General features: G+C 55.2%; 1 protein-coding gene across 1 annotated transcript in view; it reads left to right on the top strand.

The window, feature by feature from the left end:
* LOC136302772 (tetraspanin-15-like) overlaps window positions 1-21,043 on the top strand; it is a 28,648-nt gene extending 7,605 nt beyond the window's left edge. Inside the window, exons 3-8 of the mRNA XM_066206301.1 lie at window positions 3,261-3,335; window positions 5,664-5,759; window positions 8,993-9,106; window positions 11,701-11,754; window positions 12,647-12,763; window positions 20,700-21,043. Coding sequence (XP_066062398.1) covers window positions 3,261-3,335; window positions 5,664-5,759; window positions 8,993-9,106; window positions 11,701-11,754; window positions 12,647-12,763; window positions 20,700-20,963 — 720 coding nt within the window. The 3' untranslated portion in view covers window positions 20,964-21,043. The remainder of the gene's footprint in view (window positions 1-3,260; window positions 3,336-5,663; window positions 5,760-8,992; window positions 9,107-11,700; window positions 11,755-12,646; window positions 12,764-20,699) is intronic.

Genomic DNA, 21,043 nt, shown 5'->3' with positions numbered 1-21,043 from the left:
TCCCAGGGAGGGAATTCCGTGGATTCGGAGTCACCTCCGGGATTTGGGGATCCCAGGGAGGGAATTCCATGGATCCAGAGTCACCTCTGTGGTTTGGGGATCCCAGGGAGGGAATTCCATGGATCCAGAGTCACCTCCGGGATTTGGGAATCCCAGGGAGGGAATTCCATGGATCCGGAGTCACCTCTGTGGTTTGGGGGTCCCAGGGAGGGAATTCCCTGGATTCGGAGTCACCTCCGTGGTTTGGGGATCCCAGGGAGGGAATTCCGTGGATCCAGAGTCACCTCCGGGATTTGGGGATCCCAGGGAGGGAATTCCATGGATTCGGGGCCCCCACCGTATTTTCCCTCCCGGCGTGTGAATTCCCCAGGAGAAGCGGCTCCCCCTCCGTGCCCCGGCCGGGTTTTGTGGGAATGAGGAGCTGAAAAGCCGGGAATTGCTGCGCGCAGGAAGGGGCCGGGAGCGGCAATCGGAGCCCTTGTGGGGTCGGGAATTGTCCTTCCCAGGAGAAATCCCGGGAACAAAAGCAATCAGGGAGAGAGGCCCTGGAGGGGCTCTTGGAGCCGGGCTGGGCCCGGCAGCTGCGGCTCCTCGGGGTTTTCAGGGAAAACCAGGGAAAGGGTGTTTAAGAGGATCCAGCTTTGAAGGATCCGGGATTTCTGTCGAAAAGGATTTGGGATTGCCTTAAAGAATCTGGGATTGTGCTGGAAAGGATCGGGATTTGGATTTGAAAGGATCCAGGCCCGTGGTTAAAAGGATCCGGATTTGTGTCCAGGAGAGTCCGGGACTGGCTTCAAACCTGGATTTGTGTTTAAAGGATTCAGGATTTGTGTTTAACAGGATCCGGAATCGTGTCTTAAAGGATCCAGGATTTCTGTTCCAAAGGATCTGGGATTTGTGTCTAAAAGGATCCGGGATTATATCTTCAAAGATCAGGAATCTTGTTTAAAAGGATCTGGATTTATGTTTAAAAGGATCCGTGATCTTGTTCCAAAGCATCCCAATCCGTGCCTGAAAGGATCCAGGATATGTGTTTACAAGGATCCAGGATTGGGTTTGGAAAGATCCGGATTCGTGTTTAAAAGGGATCGTGTCTGAAAGGATCCAGATTTGTGTCTAAAAGGATCCAGGATCGTGTTTTAAAGGATCCAGGATTTCTGTCCAAAAGGATTTGGGATTGTGTTTTAAAGGATTTGGGATTGTGTTTACAAGGATCCGGGAGTGGGTTTGGAAAGATCCGGATTCATGTTTAAAAGGCTTTGGGATCACATTTAAAAGGATCCAGATTTGTGTCTAAAAGGATCCAGGATCGTGTTTTAAAGGATCCAGGATTTCTGTCCAAAAGCATCCAGGGCTGTGTTTAAACCTGGATTTGTGTTTAAAGGATTCAGGATTTGTGTTTAACAGGATCCGGAATCGTGTCTTAAAGGATCCAGGATTTCTGTTCCAAAGGATCTGGAATTGTCTTTAAAAGGATCCGGGATTGTGTTTTAAAGGATCGGGAATCTTGTTAAAAAGGATCTGGATTCGTGTTTGAAAGGATCCAGGATTTCTGTTCGAAAGGATCCGTGATCTTGTTCCAAAGCATCCAAATCCGTGCCTGAAAGGATCCGGGATTTCTGTCTGAAAGGATCTGGGATTGTGTTTACAAGGATCTGGGACTGTGTTTGGAAGGATCCGGATTCATGTTTAAAAGGGATCACATCTAAAGGGATCCAAATTTTGTGTCTGAAAGGATCCAGGATCGGTTTCAACCCGGATTTGTGTTTTAAAGGACCGGGGATCCGGTTTAAAAGGATCTGGGATTGGTGTTTCCACCCGGATTTGTGTTTCAAAGGATTGGGGATCCTGTTTAAAAGGATCTGGGATTGGTGTTTCCACCCGGATTTGTGTTTCAAAGGATTGGGGATCCTGTTTAAAAGGATCTGGGATTGGTGTTTCCACCCGGATTTGTGTTTCAAAGGATTGGGGATCCGGTTTAAAAGGATCTGGGATTGGTGTTTCCACCCGGATTTGTGTTTCAAAGGATCCAGGCTCGTTTCCCCCCGGGGCCCTGGAATTCCCGCTGGGATTCCGGATGATTTGTGCCCGCTCAGGGCGGCTGAAAGCTCCATCCATCTCCCGCCCCCGCAGCGGCTCCGTTCCCATTTATCCACCGGGAACAGGCAGTTCCCGACGTCCCCGAATCCTCAGGATCGATGTCCTGGAAACTCCAACCCCGCGGGAGAGGAATTAAACCGCCCCAATTCTGTGTCTCGGGCTTGGAATATCCCGATTCGGGAATAATTAGCGAGGAGCAAAACCTCGGAGAGCACGAAGGCAGGGAAGGAGCAGCTCCCAGGATGGGGAGGGATTTCTCAATTCCCAAGGTTTCTGTGGGAATTAGAGTCACTTCTTGGGAATTGGGATTGATGAGCTCGTTAATGGGGGCATTAATTGAATCGGAATTGAGCGGCTCTTCCTGACTCAGCATCCGGAGCCGGAGAAAGATTTCCTCAGGAAGTTTCTCCATGAAATCCGGAATTTGTTCGGAGCTTTGTGCCGGGGGAGACCCTCGAGCTCCTTCCCAATCCCTTCCTGCTCCTTTCCCAAATCCTTCCCAAATCCTTCCCAAATCCTTCCCAAATCCTTCCCGCTCCCTTCCCGCTCCCTTCCCGCTCCCTTCCCAAATCCTTCCCAAATCCTTCCCACTCCCTTCCCAAATCCTTCCCAAATCCTTCCCAAATCCTTCCCAAATCCTTCCCGCTCCCTTCCCGCTCCCTTCCCGCTCCCTTCCCGCTCCCTTCCCGCTCCCTTCCCAAATCCTTCCCAAATCCTTCCCAAATCCTTCCCAAATCCTTCCCACTCCCTTCCCGCTCCCTTCCCGCTCCCTTCCCGTTCCCTTCCCAAATCCTTCCCAAATCCTTCCCAAATCCTTCCCAAATCCTTCCCAAATCCTTCCCAAATCCTTCCCAAATCCTTCCCACTCCCTTCCCGCTCCCTTCCCAAATCCTTCCCAAATCCTTCCCACTCCCTTCCCGCTCCCTTCCCGCTCCCTTCCCAAATCCTTCCCTCTCCCTTCCCACCTCCTTTCCCGCTCCCTGTCCGCTCCCTTCCCAATCCCCCTCTCCGGGATGGACGGTGACAGGCGGGGACACGGCCACCAAGGCACATTTCAGCCAAAATTCCAGAAAAAACCACAACTGGGACGATGAATTCCTGGCTTCCCCGCGTTGGAGTCGCACCCGGATCCGGGATAATCCCTCCTTTCCTCATTCCAGTTCTTCTGGGTGCTCCTGCTGATCTTCCTGACGGAGCTGCTGCTGATCCTCATGGAGATCATCTTCGAGAACAAGGTGGGAGCGGGGACAGCTGGAATTCCCAGAAATTCAGTGGTCATTCCCAAAGAACGGAATGGTTCCTCCCAAAAAAATGCGATGGTTATTCCCCAAACACGGAAATGTTCCTCCCAAAAATCAAATGTTTATTCCCCAGAATGGAACGGCCGTTCCCAAAAACTGAACGGTTATTCCCCCCAAATTGAACCGTTATTCCCAAAAATCGAATGGTTATTCCCAACAATCGGATGGTTATTCCTGAAAGTGGAATGGCCATTCCCAAAAATCGAATGATTGTTCCCCAAAATCGAACGGTCATTCCCCAAAACCGGATGGTCGCTCCTGACCATGGACTCGTCATTCCCAAAACTGCAATTGCAATTCCTCGGGGTGAAACTCCGGGATGCGGCCGGAGTTTCGAATTTCAAGGGACGGAAGATGAATTTTAATTGCATGGGGTGATATCCAAAGTTCATTAAACCCCGAATAACGAGGGAGGGAGGGAGGGAGGGGGGAGGGACCGATCCGCCCCGGGAACGTGGGAAGCACAAATCCGCCCCTGGAACGATGGATGTTCATCAACCTCCCAAATCCCAGAATTAATTGGATTTTAGATGAAACCAGCCGGGAGCTGCTCGATATGCAAATCAGCTTCGTTGATATGCAAATGAGGCCGGGGGGATTAGTGGGGTTGGGATCCTGGGTGGAACGGGAGCAGAACCCCCCGGGGAGCTTCAACTCCCACCTGGAAAAAATGGGATTTCACTCCGGAAGGATTCCTGAAAATCCCCAAGACCAGAATCGGCATTCCCGAGAGCGCAATCGGGATCAGCCTTTCTGGGGACACAGGCGCAGGAAATGGGAAAAGCCACCAACGTGCCGGTTCGGTGAAAAACCAGGAATGAAAATCTTCCCGAAGCTGCCCTGAGCCGTTGGAGATTCCCAGGAATCATCCCCGGCACCTTTTCCTCCTTCCCGAGTTCCCTCCCCGCTCCCGCTCTTCCCGACCTTTAATTTCCCTGTCACGGCGCGTTTGAAATTCTCATTTCCCTCTTCCCTCCCTTTTCCCACCTGCTCCAACCTCCGGGAAAAACTCCCTTTCCCCCCTCCGTAAACATTCCCGCCCGGTGGGGTTTTTTGGGAATTAACATTCCCACCCGGTGGGGTTTTTTGGGAATTAACATTCCCGCCCGGTGGGGTTTTTTTGGGAATTAACATTCCCGCCTGGTGGGGTTTTTTTTGGGAATTAACATTCCCACCTGGTGGGGTTTTTTTGGGAATTAACATTCCCGCCCGGTGGGGTTTTTTTTGGGAATTAACATTCCCGCCCGGTGGGGTTTTTTTTGGGAATTAACATTCCCGCCTGGTGGGGTTTTTTGGGAATTAACATTCCCACCTGGTGGGGTTTTTTTGGGAATTAGCATTCCCTCCTGGCGGGGTTTTTTGGGAATTAACATTCCCGCCCGGTGGGGTTTTTTGGGAATTAACATTCCCGCCTGGTGGGGTTTTTTTTGGGAATTAACATTCCCGCCTGGTGGGGTTTTTTGGGAATTAGCATTCCCGCCCGGTGGGGTTTTTTGGGAATTAACATTCCCGCCTAGTGGGGTTTTTTTTGGGAATTAACATTCCCGCCTGGTGGGGTTTTTTTTGGGAATTAACATTCCCGCCCGGTGGGGTTTTTTGGGAATTAACATTCCCGCCTGGTGGGGTTTTTTTTGGGAATTAGCATTCCCGCCTGGTGGGTTTTTTTTGGGAATGAACATTCCCGCCCGGTGGTTCTTTGGGATTTGAGCGGAGAATCCGCTCTGGCTCTGCCCTGGACCCTCGGAGCCTCCTCAGCAACATTCCCAGGAATCCCTAAAATGCCTTTTCCATCCAATTAGTGCCGGATGAATTCCCCGAAGTGGCGGGCCCAGCCCACGCTCGCCCTTCCCCGCTGGAATCCCGAGGGATTCCTCAGGAGCAGGGAGCATCCAGAGCTCTGGCAGGGCACCGCTCCCACCTCTGGAATATTTTTCCATGGATAATTCCAGTCTCCGAGCCTGTTTTCCCCTCCCGAGGCAGCAGAACCCTCGGCCAGGGGTTAAAAATCCCGATTTTCTGTGGGATCGAGGAGTCTGGGGGAAGCTTTGGGATCAAATTAAACGGAACGGGAAAAAAAAAAAAAAAGAAAAATTCAGGCGGATAAAGATCCCTCGGTCAGCTTGGACGCGCCGGGAATGGATCCCGAGAGCTCCGAACCGATGGATGGGGTAAAACCCCTCCTCCGCTGCCAGCCGCGGGAAGCGCGGCGCTTCCGGCGCTGTTTTCCCTGAGCTTCCCCCGTTTCGGCTTTCTCCGCCCCAGATGAACGAGGTTTTGCACTCCAACATCCAGGAGGGAATCCGGCACTACTACGACGACCTGGACTTCAAAAACATCCTGGATTTCGTGCAGGAGAAGGTTCGGATGGGAAGGGAGGGGAGTTTTCCAAGGAATGGTTAATCCCATGCCCCGTTTTCCCCGGATTTTCGGAGTCATGCCCATCCCTGGGGTGTTTTCCTTGGATTTCTTCGCCTGGTTGGGTTTTCCCTGGGATTTTTTTTTTTTTTTTTGCCTTCCTCCAGCTCAGCCCAGGGGGAATTTTTTGGGAATTATCCTGGAATTTGTGTGTCCTGGATCCTGCCGGGATATTTCCATCCCCATGTTTCGGTGGGAAATCTCTGCCTGGGATTCTTTTTAATCTCTTCCCAGTCAGGCCGGAGAGGGAGAGAGGAGGGAAATAAATGAATTTTCAATCTTCCCCAGGGATGCAAAAACCGTTGGGAAAAATCCCTTTTTCCCTGGAGCCCCCAGCAGCAGGACGGGCCCTGATTCCCACGGGGAAAATCCCAGATTTGCGGGGCCCTGGGAGGAGAGAGAATTCCAACCTTCCCATGGAACGGTTCAGGCTGGAAAAGGATCAAACCCGACCGTTCCCCAGGAGTGGGAATTCCGGGATTGCTCCTGCTGCTCCCAGAATTTCTTGGCTCGGAGCGTCCCTAAATGGGAAATAAAAAAAAAAAACCCCCACAGGAAATCCCAAAACTCGAGGGGGGAAATTCTGGGAATGTCCCGGGTGGGATCGGGGAGCCGGGCCCGGCTTGGAGGCCAAGCTGCTCCCAGAGAATTCGGGATGTTTATCCCGAGGCATCCCAAAATCCGCCGATTTTCTCCCGGGATTTGGAGCAAGGGAACCTGGGAAGCTCCTTCCCTTGGGAATTTCAAGCTTTAATTCCAGGCCTCCTCCCTGGCTTCGGGACTTTGGGCCCGGCCTTGCTGAGCCGAGCTCAAGACAGGCCGGGAACGCTCTGGAGGCCGCAGATTTGGGGAAAGGTTGGAATGTTCCCCCAGTTTTGCTCCGACCGCCCCAGGATGAGGCTGGAATTCCGTGTGGGAGTTGGAGCTGCTGCGAGCAGCCGGGAATTCCCGGCCGGGGCTTTTCCCTGGGAACCCACCAACGTCCAGGGACAGCAGATTGACTGCTGGGAATTCCCGCATCTCCAAACGGTCTTGGATCGGGCTCCTTCTAGACCATTCCATGGGATTTCCACAATATTCCGTGGGATTCCCCACCATTCCATGGGATTCCCCACCATTCCATGACTTTTCCTCACCATTCCATGGGATTTCCCACCATTCCATAGGATTTCCCACCATTCCATAGGATTTCCCACCATTCCATGACTTTTCCTCACCATTCCATGGGATTCCCCACCATTCCATGGGATTCCCCACCATTCCATGACTTTTCCCACCATTCCATAGGATTTCCCACCATTCCATGGGATTTCCCACCATTCCATGGGATTCCCCACCATTCCATAGGATTTCCCACCATTCCATGGCTTTTCCCACCATTCCATGGGATTCCCCACCATTCCATGGGATTTCCCACCATTCCATGGGATTTCCCACCATTCCATGGGATTCCCCACCATTCCATGGCTTTTCCCACCATTCCATGGCTTTTCCCACCATTCCATGACTTTTCCCACCATTCCATAGGATTTCCCACCATTCCATGGGATTTCCCACCATTCCATGGGATTCCCCACCATTCCATGACTTTTCCCACCATTCCATGGGATTCCCCACCATTCCATGGGATTCCCCACCATTCCATGACTTTTCCCACCATTCCATAGGATTTCCCACCATTCCATGACTTTTCCCACCATTCCATAGGATTTCCCACCATTCCATGGCTTTTCCCACCATTCCATGGGATTCCCCACCATTCCATGACTTTTCCCACCATTCCATGGGATTCCCCACCATTCCATGGGATTTCCCACCATTCCACGGCTTCTCCCCACCATTTTTTCCCCATCGGCTGCTCCCCTTTGGGATTCTCCTCCCCGTTTTTCCGGGCGGTTTTTGGGAGCTGGCCGTCTTCCCCGGCACCAAGAGAAATCCAGGGAATTCCAGGCGGGAATGCAGGAATTATGAACCCCAGCCTGGGATGGAGAAGAGCCGGAGCATCCCGAGGGTTTTTCCTGCTTTCCCTTGGCAAAGGGGAGCGGAGGGGGAAAAACCTCTCCCCAAATCTGCTCCTGGACGAGTTTCGGTGCTTTAAAAAAACCGGGAAAAATCCCTTTCCCCCCCCCCCCCCCGTTTTCCAAGCACTCCGACCTTTCCTGGCCATTCCAGGCTTTTCCTTTCAGGGCAGGATCTCGAATTCCGGTTGTTTTCCCTGAGCAGGGCTGGGCTGGTTGGGAACGGGCTCGTTTTTATTCCGCGGAAGGCACGGAGTGACTTGGATCGGAATTTTTTTGGTTGTTTCGCTGCGGGAAAAGGAGGCGAGAGAAGGAGACGAGGTTTTTTTTCATCCTTCCCCCTTTGGAGCTGCAGGATTTGATCCCGATTTATCCTGACGGGAAGAGAAATCCCAGCGGGGCCGACCGGGGATTTTGGGATGGCTGAGAGCTTCCCAATCCATCCCTGAGGGCGCTGCCGGAGCCGCGCCCGCCTCGGGAAAAGCTGGATCCGTCACCTGGAATTAAACCACGGAAGCGCGCGCGAGGCTGAGCCCGCGCATTGATCCAAGGGCCTGGGAAAGCCGCGCCCAAATCCCTCCAAAATGGGGGGAAAAAAAAATTCCCGCTTTTTTGTACCCTTCGACTTCCCTGGGAGCGGGGAAAAATTGGGAAGTGGAGATGCAGGGAATTGGGTTGGAATGACGGGATGGCTTCTGTTGGATGGGATCCTAAAATTCCTCTTCTTCCCTGGGCTGGGCCCCCTTGCCCGATCCCAGGTTGTCGCAGCCCGGCCTTGGACCTTTCCAAAGGATCCGGCTTCTCTGGGAATTCCATCCCAGCCCTTCCCAACCCTCCCAGGGCGGAATTCCTCCCCGTTATCCCAGTGAATTTCCTCCCATTGTCCCCGTGCCCACGGGACTCCGTTCCCTGTTATCCCAGGGGCTGATCCCAAACCCCTTTTCCCAGGATTCTGAAGGAGTTTCCAGGTGCTGGGGAATTCCCCGGGAATTCCATCCCTGCCCTTCCCCAGCGAGGGATTTCTCCCCAGTCTCCCAACCCAACCCCAAATCCCTCGGGGAGCGGGATTTTCCCTTCCCCTTTCTCCTGGAATTCCGGGTTTTTTCCGGCTCCGCCCTCAGCCTCTCCCTGTGTTGTTTTTTTTTTTTTTTCCCGCAGTTTTCCTGCTGCGGAGGGGACGAATTCCGGGATTGGGAAGTGAACCGGTACCACTGGTGCAACGGCAGCGGGGCCCTGGCCTGCGGCGTGCCCCATTCCTGCTGCATCCGCGGGGTGAGCCCCGAAATTCCCGGGAAATTCCCTCTTCCCGTTGGATTTTTCCGCTCCAAACGGTTTCTGCGTTGTGTCATTCCCGGTTGGGAAAAGACCGGAGGGAATTTTGGTGGGAGAAGGAGCCGGAACGGGAACGTTTGTTTCTGGAAAACACCAGGATTCCCGGGAAATTCCCTCTCCCTGTTTCCTGCTTAATGTCGTTCCCACCTGGAAAAAGGTCCGAGGGAATTTTGGCACGAGAGGATGAAGGGGATGGAATGGGAATGTTTGCCTCTGGAAAATCCCCAAATTCCCGGGAAATTCCCTCTTCCTGCCGGTTTTTTCCACGCCGGGGGGGGGTTTCTCCTTTGTCATTCCCACCTGGGAGAAAGGTTGGACGGGGATTTCGGTGTGAGAGGATGAAGGAATGTTTATTTCTGGATTAGTCTGGAATTTTCTGGGATCAGGGAGGAATGCTTGGAAATGCCGAGGATTCCAGCTGGGGGATAGGAAAGGTTTGGAAATGGATTATTCGGGAAGGAAAAAAAAAAAAAAAAACCCATGGCAGCAGCTTGGAAAGATTTGGGAATGTTCCCCCTGGGAAAGGAAATTCCGGGGGAATTTGGGGGGATTTACGGTCCTTCCCAAGCCAAAGCCATCCAGGATTTTGGGATCTGACTCGGCTCCATCCCGGCCTGGATCCTCGCCCTGTGCCATTTCCATCCGGACACCGCGGGGTTTGGAAGTCCTCGGGATCCCGTTCCTGCTCCGGGCTCCCACCGGGGGGATTTCTGGGAATGAGGGGATTTCTGGGAATGAGGGGATTTCTGGGAATGAGGGGATTTTTGGGAATGAGGGGATTTCTGGGAATGAGGGGGTTTCTGGGAATGAGGGGGTTTCTGGGAATGAGGGGATTTCTGGGAATGACGGGATTTCTGAGGAATTTGCTGCCAGCAGGGCCGGGAGGGCTTTGCCCAAGGTTCCTTCTGGATCCTTGAGATTGGGAAAAGCTGGAATTCCAACCCCCCCCCCCGGTGGAGCTGGGCTCTGGAGGGAGCAGAATTCCAGAGGCAGGAGATTCTCCTGGGTGGAAATCCCCACGTTTGGGAATCCCAACCAAGCCGGGAGTTTTGGCCGGGATTGTTTAATCCAACCCTGCTCCCCCGTGGAATCCATGCCAGGAGAAAACCTCAGGATCCGGGAAAAGCTCCCAAATATCCCGGCAAGGCTGGAAAAGTCCAGGAAAGGCTCTGCCCAGCCCGATCCCGGCACCAAAATTCCGGATCTCCGGGAATGTCGGCGCCGGATCCGAGCCCCGGCCGCTGCCCGGCCCGAGGAAAATTCCTCATCAATCCCGCCTTGTTCCGAGGGATTTTAATGGAAAAACCAGGGAAAAGTGAAGGGGTGCAATCAGCAGTGCGGGCCTGGTATGCAAATGAGATGCAGATTTGAGATCCTCTCCAATCAGGGCCTTGATTAACGAGCCCCGGGGCTCCTGGAGGTGGAATGAGGAATTCCCGCGGCGAGGACGGGCGGCAGGGAAGCTCGGGGAGATCTGGGGGGATTTTTACGCTCCCGCGGTTTTTCCGGGGACAATTTGGCCAAAAAAACCCCAAAAAACCGAAAAAAACCCCCAACCAAAACCTGAGCAGGGAGAGGGGAAAATCCCCAAAATCCGGAGGGGGAGAACTGGGGAAACTCTGGGAACGCTCAGGTTGGAGCAGCCTGGGATTTCGGGGATTTGGGGACGCGTCCCTGGTGTGGGTGGGGATTTAAGGCCCCTGCCCACCTGAACCATTCCAGCAGTCCCCAGGCTGCGTCCGGAGGATGCTCCCGGAGGAAAATCCATGGGATCCGGGGAATCTCCGTGGTTTTTCCAAGAGGGAAAAGCCCTGGCTCTGGCTCTGAGGCCTGGAGAGGTTTTTTCGGGAAGTGAGACCTCACCAAAGGCTCCGGAATCTCTGGGAGAAGCAGAACCCGGGAAGCACCAAAACCTTGGGATGGATTTGGCCTCGTTAAGGAACCAGCACAAGCCCCGGAATTCTGGGAAAAGAACTGGGAGAGCTGAATCCCTTGGGAATTTCCCGAGCTTAAATCCCACCCAGGGCCGCCCACAGGGACAATTCCCACCGTCCCAGGGCGCTCCAGCCCGGCCTTGGACATTCCCAGGGATCCAGGGGCAGCCACAGCAAATCTGGGAATTCCAGCCCAGCCCCTCCCCATCCTCATTCCATCCCAAATCCCATTGAAATCTCCAATTTCCCAGTGGGAAGCCATTCCCTGTGTCCTGTCCCTCCATCCCGTGTCCCCGGCCCCTCTCCAGCTCTCCCGGAGCCCCTTTAACCCCTGGAATGTGCTGGAAGCTCTCCCTGCATCCTTCCCTCATCCCGGTGAACATTCCCAGCTCTCCCAGCCCGGCTCCAGGATCCCAGAATCCCGGAACGGTTGGGATTGGGATTTTCCCTGGCGGCCCCTCAGTCCCGGGGACACCCCAAAGTCCAAGGGGCCGGCCCAGGGAGGGGCCTGATCTTCCCGTGCCGGGCACCTCCAGAATTCCTGATTTCCTTTGGAATCCTGCTCTTTTCCCGGGATAAATCCCTTCCCGTTCCCCGCAGGTTCCCGGAGGAGTGGTGAACACCCTGTGCGGCTACCGCGCCCTGGACAAGGAGGTGACGTTGGGATTTTGGGGAATTTGCTGCTCCTTCTTCCCCAAATCCCAAAAATATCAAACGCTCCCTGCAGGAATTCCCGTTCCCAAGCAAGGCGGGGATGCAGCTGCTCCGAACTCAGCTTCCGGGATTTTCCCTGGAATTTTGGGGCCCTTTTGGTGCCCAGGGATCCCAGGAGCTCCCCAGAACAGGGATTGTCACCTGGGAATTCCCTTCGACATTCCCAGAGGGGGAAGGGTGGAGATGGAGGCATCAGGAATTCCCCAAGTGCGGAAATGTGGGAATGCCAGGCAGAATTCCCCGCGGAAATGTGGGAATGCCAGGCAGAATTCCCCGCAGAAATGTGGGAATGCCGGGCAGAATTCCCTGCAGAAATGTGGGAATGCCAGGCAGAATTCCCTCCAGAAATGTGGGAATGCCAGGCAGAATTCCCTGCAGAAATGTGGGAATGCCAGGCAGAATTCCCTCCAGAAATGTGGGAATGCCAGGCAGGATTCCCCGCGGAAATGTGGGAATGCCGGGCAGAATTCCCTGCAGAAATGTGGGAATGCCGGGCAGAATTCCCTGCAGAAATGTGGGAATGCCAGGCAGAATTCCCTCCAGAAATGTGGGAATTCCCCGCTCGGAGAGGCCCCAGCTGAGGGAATCTGACGCTCCAGGGTCTCTCCCAGGTCCCGCTCAGGGCCCCGAAATTCGGGATTTAATCCCAACAACGTTCGGCCCTCGGCTCCCGATCTTCCTTTGGGAAGAACCTCCCCCCACCCCCCCCCCCGGGGCGGCGATCGGGGCCAAGAACCCCCAGCCCGAGGTCGTCCCTGACGGAAAACTCCCGGGAAAGCCGCGGCTGCCGGGAATCCGGCGGGAACTGGGGCTCCTCTCTCCGCTCTGGCAGCGCCTGGAGCTGCTCGGCACCATCCACGTCCGCGGCTGCATCCACGCCGTGGGGCTCTGGCTCAAGGACAACTTCCAGGCCACCCTGGCCATCGTCTGCTCCCTGCTCCTGCCGCAGGTACGCGGGGCCTCGCCGGGAATCCTCTCCCGGATTCCTGGAATTCCCTCTTGGGAAAAATCCCACCCCCCCCCCCCCCCCCCAGGGATGAGCGCCCAGTTTTGGGGTTCTCAGCTCCGTCCCCGAGCGGCGGGATCTGAGCGCTGGAGGGTGGGAAATGAATCCTTTGGAATCTCAGTTCCGGTTGGGATTTGTGGCCGGGGGCAGGAAAAGTCATCCCTGGCAGAAGGGGTTGGGATCCCTCCCGGAATCCGGTTTGGGATCCAATAACGGCCCCTGGAAGCGAATCCTGCCCCGTTTGTTCTCCCAGCCCTGGGCAAACGCAGAGGGAACGGGAACCCCGGGTAAATCCCAACCCCGAATCCCACTCCGGATAAATCCCAATCCCAAATTCTGCTCTGGATAAATCCCAAATTCTTCTCTGGATAAATCCCAATCCTAAATTCTGCTCTGGAAAAAAAATCCCAGTCCCAAATTCTGCTCCGGATAAATCCCAAATTCTGCTCCGGATAAATCCCAAATTCTGCTCCGGATAAATCCCAGTCCCAAATTCTGCTCTGGATAAATCCCAAATTCTTCTCTGGATAAATCCCAGTCCCAAATTTTGCTCCGGATAAATCCCAAATTCTGCTCCGGATAAATCCCAATCCCGCATTCTTCTCTGGATAAATCCCAAATTCTTCTCTGGATAAATCCCAATCCCAAATTCTGCTCCGGATAAATCCCGATCCCAAATTCTGCTCCGGATAAATCCCAAATTCTGCTCCGGATAAATCCCAAATTCTGCTCCGGATAAATCCCAATCCCAAATTCTGCTCCGGATAAATCCCAAATTCTGCTCCGGATAAATCCCAATCCCAAATTCTGCTCTGGAAAAAAAATCCCAGTCCCAAATTCTGCTCCGGATAAATCCCAAATTCTGCTCCGGATAAATCCCAATCCCGCATTCTTCTCTGGATAAATCCCAAATTCTTCTCTGGATAAATCCCAATCCCAAATTCTGCTCCGGATAAATCCCGATCCCAAATTCTTCTCTGGAAAAATCCCAATCCTGCATTCTGCTCGCGACAAATCCCAATCCCAAATTCTGCTCTGGAAAACAATCCCAATTCCGCTCCAGATAAACCCGAATCCCGAATTCCTCTCTGGATGAATCCCAGTCCCGAATCCCGCTGGGTTTGCCCGGCCTCGGCTCTCCCCTGAATTGTCCCTGACCGAACCGTGAGGGTTTTCTGTGGATTTGACCTTTTTTTTTGTTGTTGGTTGTTTTGGGATTTATTTGGAGCAGGAAACTTCCCACTTGTGGCCACGTTGGGATTGCCGGGGGTGGGGATTTGATCCCAATGGGAATGACATGATTCCCAGCTTTATTTTCGCGACCCTTCCCAGTTTTCTGCTCTCACCAAAAGGCAGGAAGGGCTTGGATAAAGCAGCAGCCGGGGGGGGGGGAGGGGGAAATTTGGGATGATTTGTCCGAGCTGGACTCGGGGCTCGCGGACGGTTCAGACGCAGGAGAGCCCTTCCTGACTGTCATTCCCAAGTTTTTCTGGAGTGTTTCCTTCCAAATGAGCGTCAGGCATCTGTGGGAAAGGCGGGAATGGGGGGAGAAGGGGCCGGAATGGGGCTTGGAGAGCCGGTGCCGATTTATCCCGTCCCGATCCACCAAGCCACCGGCGCCGCCTCCCGCCGCCTCAGCCGTTAACAGCCGGCGGCTAATTGGGAATGCCGGGGAGAAATCCACGGGAATGCCGGGCACTGATGGATCCGGAGTGGTGCCGTTAATTGGGAATGCCGGGGAGAAATCCACGGGAATGCCGGGCACTGATGGATCCGGAGTGGTGCCGTTAATTGGGAATGCCGGGGAGAAATCCACGGGAATGCCGGGCACTGATGGATCCGGAGTGGTGCCGTTAATTGGGAATGCCGGGGAGAAATCCACGGGAATGCCGGGCACTGATGGATCCGGAGTGGTGCCGTTAATTGGGAATGCCGGGGAGAAATCCACGGGAATGCCGGGCACTGATGGATCCGGAGTGGTGCCGTTAATTGGGAATGCCGGGGAGAAATCCACGGGAATGCCGGGCACTGATGGATCCGGAGTGGTGCCGTTAATTGGGAATGCCGGGGAGAAATCCACGGGAATGCCGGGCACTGATGGATCCGGAGTGGTGCCGTTAATTGGGAATGCCGGGGAGAAATCCACGGGAATGCCGGGCACTGATGGATCCGGAGTGGTGCCGTTAATTGGGAATGCCGGGGAGAAATCCACGGGAATGCCGGGCACTGATGGATCCGGATCCATATCCTGGATCCTGATCCCTGCCCTCGGCCCAGCTTTGGGGTTTTTCCCGCTTTCCCTCATCATTCCCCTTCCTTGAAGTCGAACCCGGGCCTTGGCTGAGCCCCAGGGCTCCGGGGTTGAGGATCCGAGCTTGGTTCCTGTCCCTCATCCCGGCATCCCAGGTTTTCCTTGGATCTGGGGGAAGCACTGGCTCTTGGATCCTGGAAAAACGATCCAAGGAAAGTTCTGGCTGGCTTGGAGCACCCCTGGAGAGTGGGAATTGTTGTGTTCTCTTCCCAGCCGGCTCAGGGGTGGGAAACGATCCCACCTGACATTCCCATCCCTTGGGAAGTGCCAGAATTCCCAGGTTTTTCCCGCTTTTCCCACGTCCGGGTGGGAGCTTGAGGCGCAGCAGGGGCAGCCAGGCTTTGCCTCTGGAATGGGACCCAGGGAAAGCTGATCCTGCTGGGATTGGCTGAGATGGGAGAATTGGGATGGGAAAATCCCACCTGGAGCCGCTCCCCCGGCTCAGGGACTCAGGGAACCGGGGATCCCCCCGAATCCGGGAACATCCCGGCCTTTCTTAAAGGGAAATTCCCAATCCCACGGGAGGGGCTGTGCTCTCTCTCCCCCTCCGATCTCAGCCAGGCACAAACTCTTCCTCCATCCATCCCTGGAATTCTCCTTTTCCCCGTTCCCCAGCAACCCAGCTGCCCGTGTCGCCAGCCCGGCTCCGTGCCCTCCATCCCACACATTCCCTGTCATTCCCAAAGACCTTCTCATCCCGAGCCCCCGCCGCGGCCTCGGGCCTGGCTGTGCTCAGTCACGGCGCAGCTCCGGCTTTTCCAGCTCATCCATCCTTTCCCTGCCTCCAGCGGGATCCTCCGCGGGGCTGGGGACGTGCTGAGGCTGCAAATGAGGCACCAAAACTCCGGCCTTGTTCTTCCCGAGGCTTTTAGGGAATTGTGGCTCCAGCCACAGCAAATCTGGGAATTCCAGCCCAGCCCCTCCCCGCCCTCATTCCATCCCAAATCCCATTGAGATCTCCCGTTTCCCAGCGGGAAGCCATTCCCTGTGTGCTGTCCCTCCATCCCGTGTCCCCAGCCCCTCTCCAGCTCTCCCGGAGCCCCTTTAACCCCTGGAATGTGCTGGAAGCTCTCCCTGCATCCTTCCCTCATCCCGGTGAACATTCCCAGCTCTCCCAGCCCGGCTCCAGAGGGGCTCCAGCATCCCCGGGATCGTTCCCTGCTCCTCCCAGCCACTGCAAGAAAACAGAGGAGGAGCAGGGAAACCTCTGCAATCCTTGTTTTCCCCGTAAAAACCGGGATTCTTTTTTTCCCATCCCGAGGAAGCAGGACGGGCCGCATCCAAACCGAGGCGGAGCAGCCCCCGGCACGTCCTGCCCAGGGCTCCCGTCCATCCCGTGAATCGCTTTTCCCTCCGTCCCATCCATCTCCGGCCTCCGCATCCCAGATCCTCTGCGGGGGCGTCAATCCCGGAGACCGACGGCTCCGTTCCGTAAAAAAACCACGGAATTCTCCTCGAGCCGGGCGATTTGCAGGGCAGCACCTTCATCTCCCGGCGACGGGGATGGAAAACCTTCCCTGGGCCGAGGGAGCATTTCCTGATGTGGGATTTGGGATTTGGTTTGCGCTCCGATCTCCCCGCGGCTCCGGGGGTTGACGGAGCGGGAAAAGGGAAGAAACGGGATTTTTCCATCGGAGCTCTCCGTAAATCCCAGTGTCGGGATGACAAATCGGAAATGGAGGGAAAAACTCCCACTGTGGGCTTCGTTCAGTGTGGGGAAGGTGGGATGGGGCAGCACTCGGGCTGAGCAGCATTCCCGTATTTCCATGGAAAAGGGAAATACCAGGGAATTTCCCTTGCTGGAGTCAGGCACGGCCCATCCCTAAGGGGAAAACATCCGTGGACTTCCAGGCCCTTTTTCCATCGGAAAATGAGGTGGAGATGGAAGTCCGAGCCTTTCCCTTCGTTGCTTCCCGACATTCCCGAGGCCTTTTTCCGGAGGGGGAGGAAGAGGGGATCTGTCCATCCCTTCCAAGGAGGATTTGGGGTGATTCCAGCCCCAATTCCCAGCGGGAAAAGGGATCCAAAGGAACCAATGGAGACACCACAAGCAAAGCTGGGCTTTGGGATGGAGCTGAGCCTTGGAATTTTACACGGGAGACAGGAATTAGGTTTAGAGGAGTCATGGAATGCTTCGGGCTGGGAGCGACCTTCGGGACCGTCTCATCCGTGGGCAGGAATTCCCAGGATTCCCAGTGGAAGTTTTATGGATTCCTTTTTTTTTGAGTGAAGCTCCCGGGATTTATTTACCCCCCGGAGGAGCAGTTTTTCCATGGATTTGCGCCCCCTGCACGCTCAAATCCCACAGCAAAAAACCCCGGGAAGAGTCAAATCCCAGCCAGGAAGAACAGGCAGTTCCCCGACTTCCAACGGCAACAATTCCCGAGCGGTTCTCCCGGATCCCCATCCCAGAAAAAATTCCGCCTTTTTCATCTTTCCAGCCTCGGCTTCGGCGCGTTTTGTTCCCGTTTTCCCCCCGCAGCGGCTCCTCCCGGCCTCGGCGGCGCCGTAAAATCCGCGGATCCGCCGGCGCCGCGGGAACGCGCGGAGCCCTCGGATATTGGATGCATCCATAATTCCTGACAGCTTCCGCCCTGCTCATTGGGCGGGAGAGGGGATTTAGGGCCGGCCTGGGACGGGAATGGGATCGGAACTCAGGCGGCAGCGACGGCTCTGGCACCGGGGATCCTGACTGCGGCTGCGGATGGTCTCATTCCCAGCCAGAATTCCTGAATTCCCCGTTTTCTCTGGGATTGGGGATCCTGACTGTGGCTGCGGATGGTCTCATTCCCAGCCAGAATTCCTGAATTCCCCGTTTTCTCTGGGATTGGGGATCCTGACTGCGGCTGCGGATGGTCTCATTCCCAGCCAGAATTCCTGAATTCCCTGTTTTCTCTGGGATTGGGGATCCTGACTGGGGCTGCGGATGGTCTCATTCCCAGCCAGAATTCCTGAATTCCCCGTTTTCTCTGGGATTGGGGATCCTGACTGCGGCTGCGGATGGTCTCATTCCCAGCCAGAATTCCTGAATTCCCCGTTTTCTCTGGGATTGGGGATCCTGACTGGGGCTGCGGATGGTCTCATTCCCAGCCAGAATTCCTGAATTCCCCGTTTTCTCTGGGATTGGGGATCCTGACTGCGGCTGCGGATGGTCTCATTCCCAGCCAGAATTCCTGAATTCCCCGTTTTCTCTGGGATTGGGGATCCTGACTGGGGCTGCGGATGGTCTCATTCCCTTCCAGAATTCCTGAATTCCCCGTTTTCTCTGGCACCGGGGATCCTGACTGCGGCTGCGGATGGTCTCATTCCCAGCCAGAATTCCAGAATTCCCCGTTTTCTCTGGGATTTGGGATCCTGACTGCGTCTGCGGATGGTCTCATTCCCAGCCAGAATTCCTGAATTCCCCGTTTCCTCTGGGATTGGGGATCCTGACTGCGGCTGCGGATGGTTTCATTCCCTTCCAGAATTCCTGAATTCCCCGTTTTCTCTGGGATTCCTCCGCAGGAGGGATCGCTGCCCCCGGCTCTGGCTCTGTTTCCACGGAATGCAAACACAAATCTTTCCGGGAGGGGAAAAATGACAGTTTTGCCCCGAACTCCCTCATTTCAAAGGGTTTTTCCGGCTTCCCGGGATTGGGGAGCGGGATTTGAATCGGGAACGATGACAGTTCAATAATGGGAACGAGGCTGCAGCTCGACAGCCGTGGAAATGGGATCGGAAAACCTCAATTCCCCAGGATTTGCTGCTGGATGGGGATCAGCACAATCCCATTATCCCAGAGGTGTCTCCGGGCTGTCCCCGCAGTTCCTGGAGTGCCGGAGCCGTTCCCAAATATCCCACACGGGATGACACGGCCTCATCCCTTGGGATAACGGGGCAGTCCCGGAGATTCCCAGACTTTTCCCCTCCAGCACCTGCAGGGCTTTTGCCAACCCCGAAGGTGGGAATCCCAAATTCCTAAAGCTGGGAAAGGCCTGGAACCACGGGCCGGACTGGGATTGATCCCATTCCCAGGGATCAGCTGGGATATCAAAAATCTGGGAATCCCTGAGGGTCGTGGGAGGGGCTGGGAAAGTGGGAATGGGGCAGGAGAGCTCCACGGTGGGCTCAGCGCTGGGAGACAATCCCAGGCATGGGGTTTTCCACTTTTTCTGCTGTTGATCCAGGGAAATCCCCTTGGGATCCACTTCCCGGTGGATTTGGGAAGGAAATAATCGACATTGAGGCAGAATTCCAGGAGCCCCTCTGGAGCCGGGCTGGGAGAGCTGGGAATGTTCACCGGGACAAGGGAAGGATGCAGGGAGAGCTTCCAGCACATTCCAGAGCCTGAAGGGGCTCCGGGAGAGCAGGAGAGGGGCCGGGGACACGGGATGGAGGGACAGCACACAGGGAATGGCTTCCCGCTGGGAAATTGGAGATTTCAATGGGATTTGGGATGGAATGAGGGCGGGGAGGGGCTGGGCTGGAATTCCCAGATTTGCTGCGGCTGCCCCTGGATCCCTGGGAATGTCCAAGGCTGGGCTGGAGCGCCCTGGGACGGTGGGAATTGTCCCTGCCCGTGGTGACACGGGCTGAGCTTTAAGGTCCTTCCCAACCCAAACCATTCCGTGGTTCCATGTGCAGGTTTGGATGGGATTTTGGGAAGGAATTCCTGGTTGGGCTGGAATTCCCAGAGGAGCTGGGCTCCCTGGCGGTGCCCGAGGCCAGGCCGGAACCACCCGGGATCTCCGGGATCGTGGGACCCGTGGCAGCCCTGGATGGGCTCTGAGCTCCCTCCCACCCCAAACCCATCCAGGACTCCCTGAGCGGGATCAGACGGGATTTTGGGAAGGAGAATTGGATTCCTGGGATGCCCAAGCCCAGGCTGGGCTGGGAATTATCCCCGAGCCCTCTGTTCAGGATGCGCCTCATGCACTCGGCTCTTCGCAAAGATTAAAATGAATGCATCGAAATGATTGCGCCGCGTTAATTGCTATTAATAGAGCTTGGGAAGGCTCCATTAAAATGGGAATTTTCCGGTTGTAACACAGTGTTGGCAGTAAAACCACCGGGGTTTGGTGTTGGGGTTTTTTTTTCCCCCCTCTCTTTGTAATATCCGAACTGAGCAAACCAGGAGATGCGGAGGGAGAATCCTCCGACAGTCCGGAATTGGTTAAGGTCGAGCCGGCGGGGAAATAAAAGCTCCAAGGAGGAATTCATTGAGCTCCTGCTATCCGTAAAAACCTACCAGGCCCGGCAGAGGGTTCATCTAATAAAACGTCAGTTTGGTGCGGCGGGGGCAAGTTTCCCAGGAACGGGGGGGAACGAACCACGGGAACGCCTGGACTCGGAGGAATGCTTGAAAAACGCGAATGTGAGAGGTTAATCCTTGAGAACAAGGATTTGAGAGGAGCGGGAGTGTTTCCGGGCGAGGCATCCCAGCTGGAAACTTTTCCGTCTCCTAATTATCTATTTTTTAAATTTATTTTTTTTTTTTAAATTGAACTCATGATTTTTTAAAATTTTTTTTTTGTTTGTTTCTAAGAGAGCGAACTTGGTTTTTCCACCCCTCTGGCCCTTGTCCCGCAGGTGCTGGGGCTGGCCATGGCCTGGCTGCACTGGCAGCAGCTCAACGAGATCCATTCCCGCCTGGATTCCGTGGATTTCCCGCGCCGGGATCCGCGGGATGTGAGCCTGGCATCGCTGGACCTGCGCGGCGCCGGCTGGTGCTGGTGCCTGCCCCGCGAGGGCGGCTACGTCCCGGTAAATCCCGGGAATGCCGGCGGCCACCAGGACGAGGACGAGGAGGAGGAGGAGGAGGAGGAGGGAACCGCCTGCAGCAGCAAAGTGTGAGGAGGGCTCCGACGGAGCGGAACGTGGGAGAAAGTGGAGTTTGCCCTCTCAGCTCCCATTGGGAAAAGTGGAAAAATGGG

Source organism: Chamaea fasciata, unplaced genomic scaffold (genome assembly GCF_029207755.1).
Source record: "Chamaea fasciata isolate MVZ Bird 193981 ecotype frontalis unplaced genomic scaffold, bChaFas1.0.hap1 SCAF_30, whole genome shotgun sequence".
In the NCBI taxonomy this organism is placed as follows: Eukaryota; Metazoa; Chordata; class Aves; order Passeriformes; family Sylviidae; genus Chamaea; species Chamaea fasciata.
Note: the sequence above shows the minus strand (reverse complement) of the source record. Positions and strands in the feature narration are given on the sequence as shown.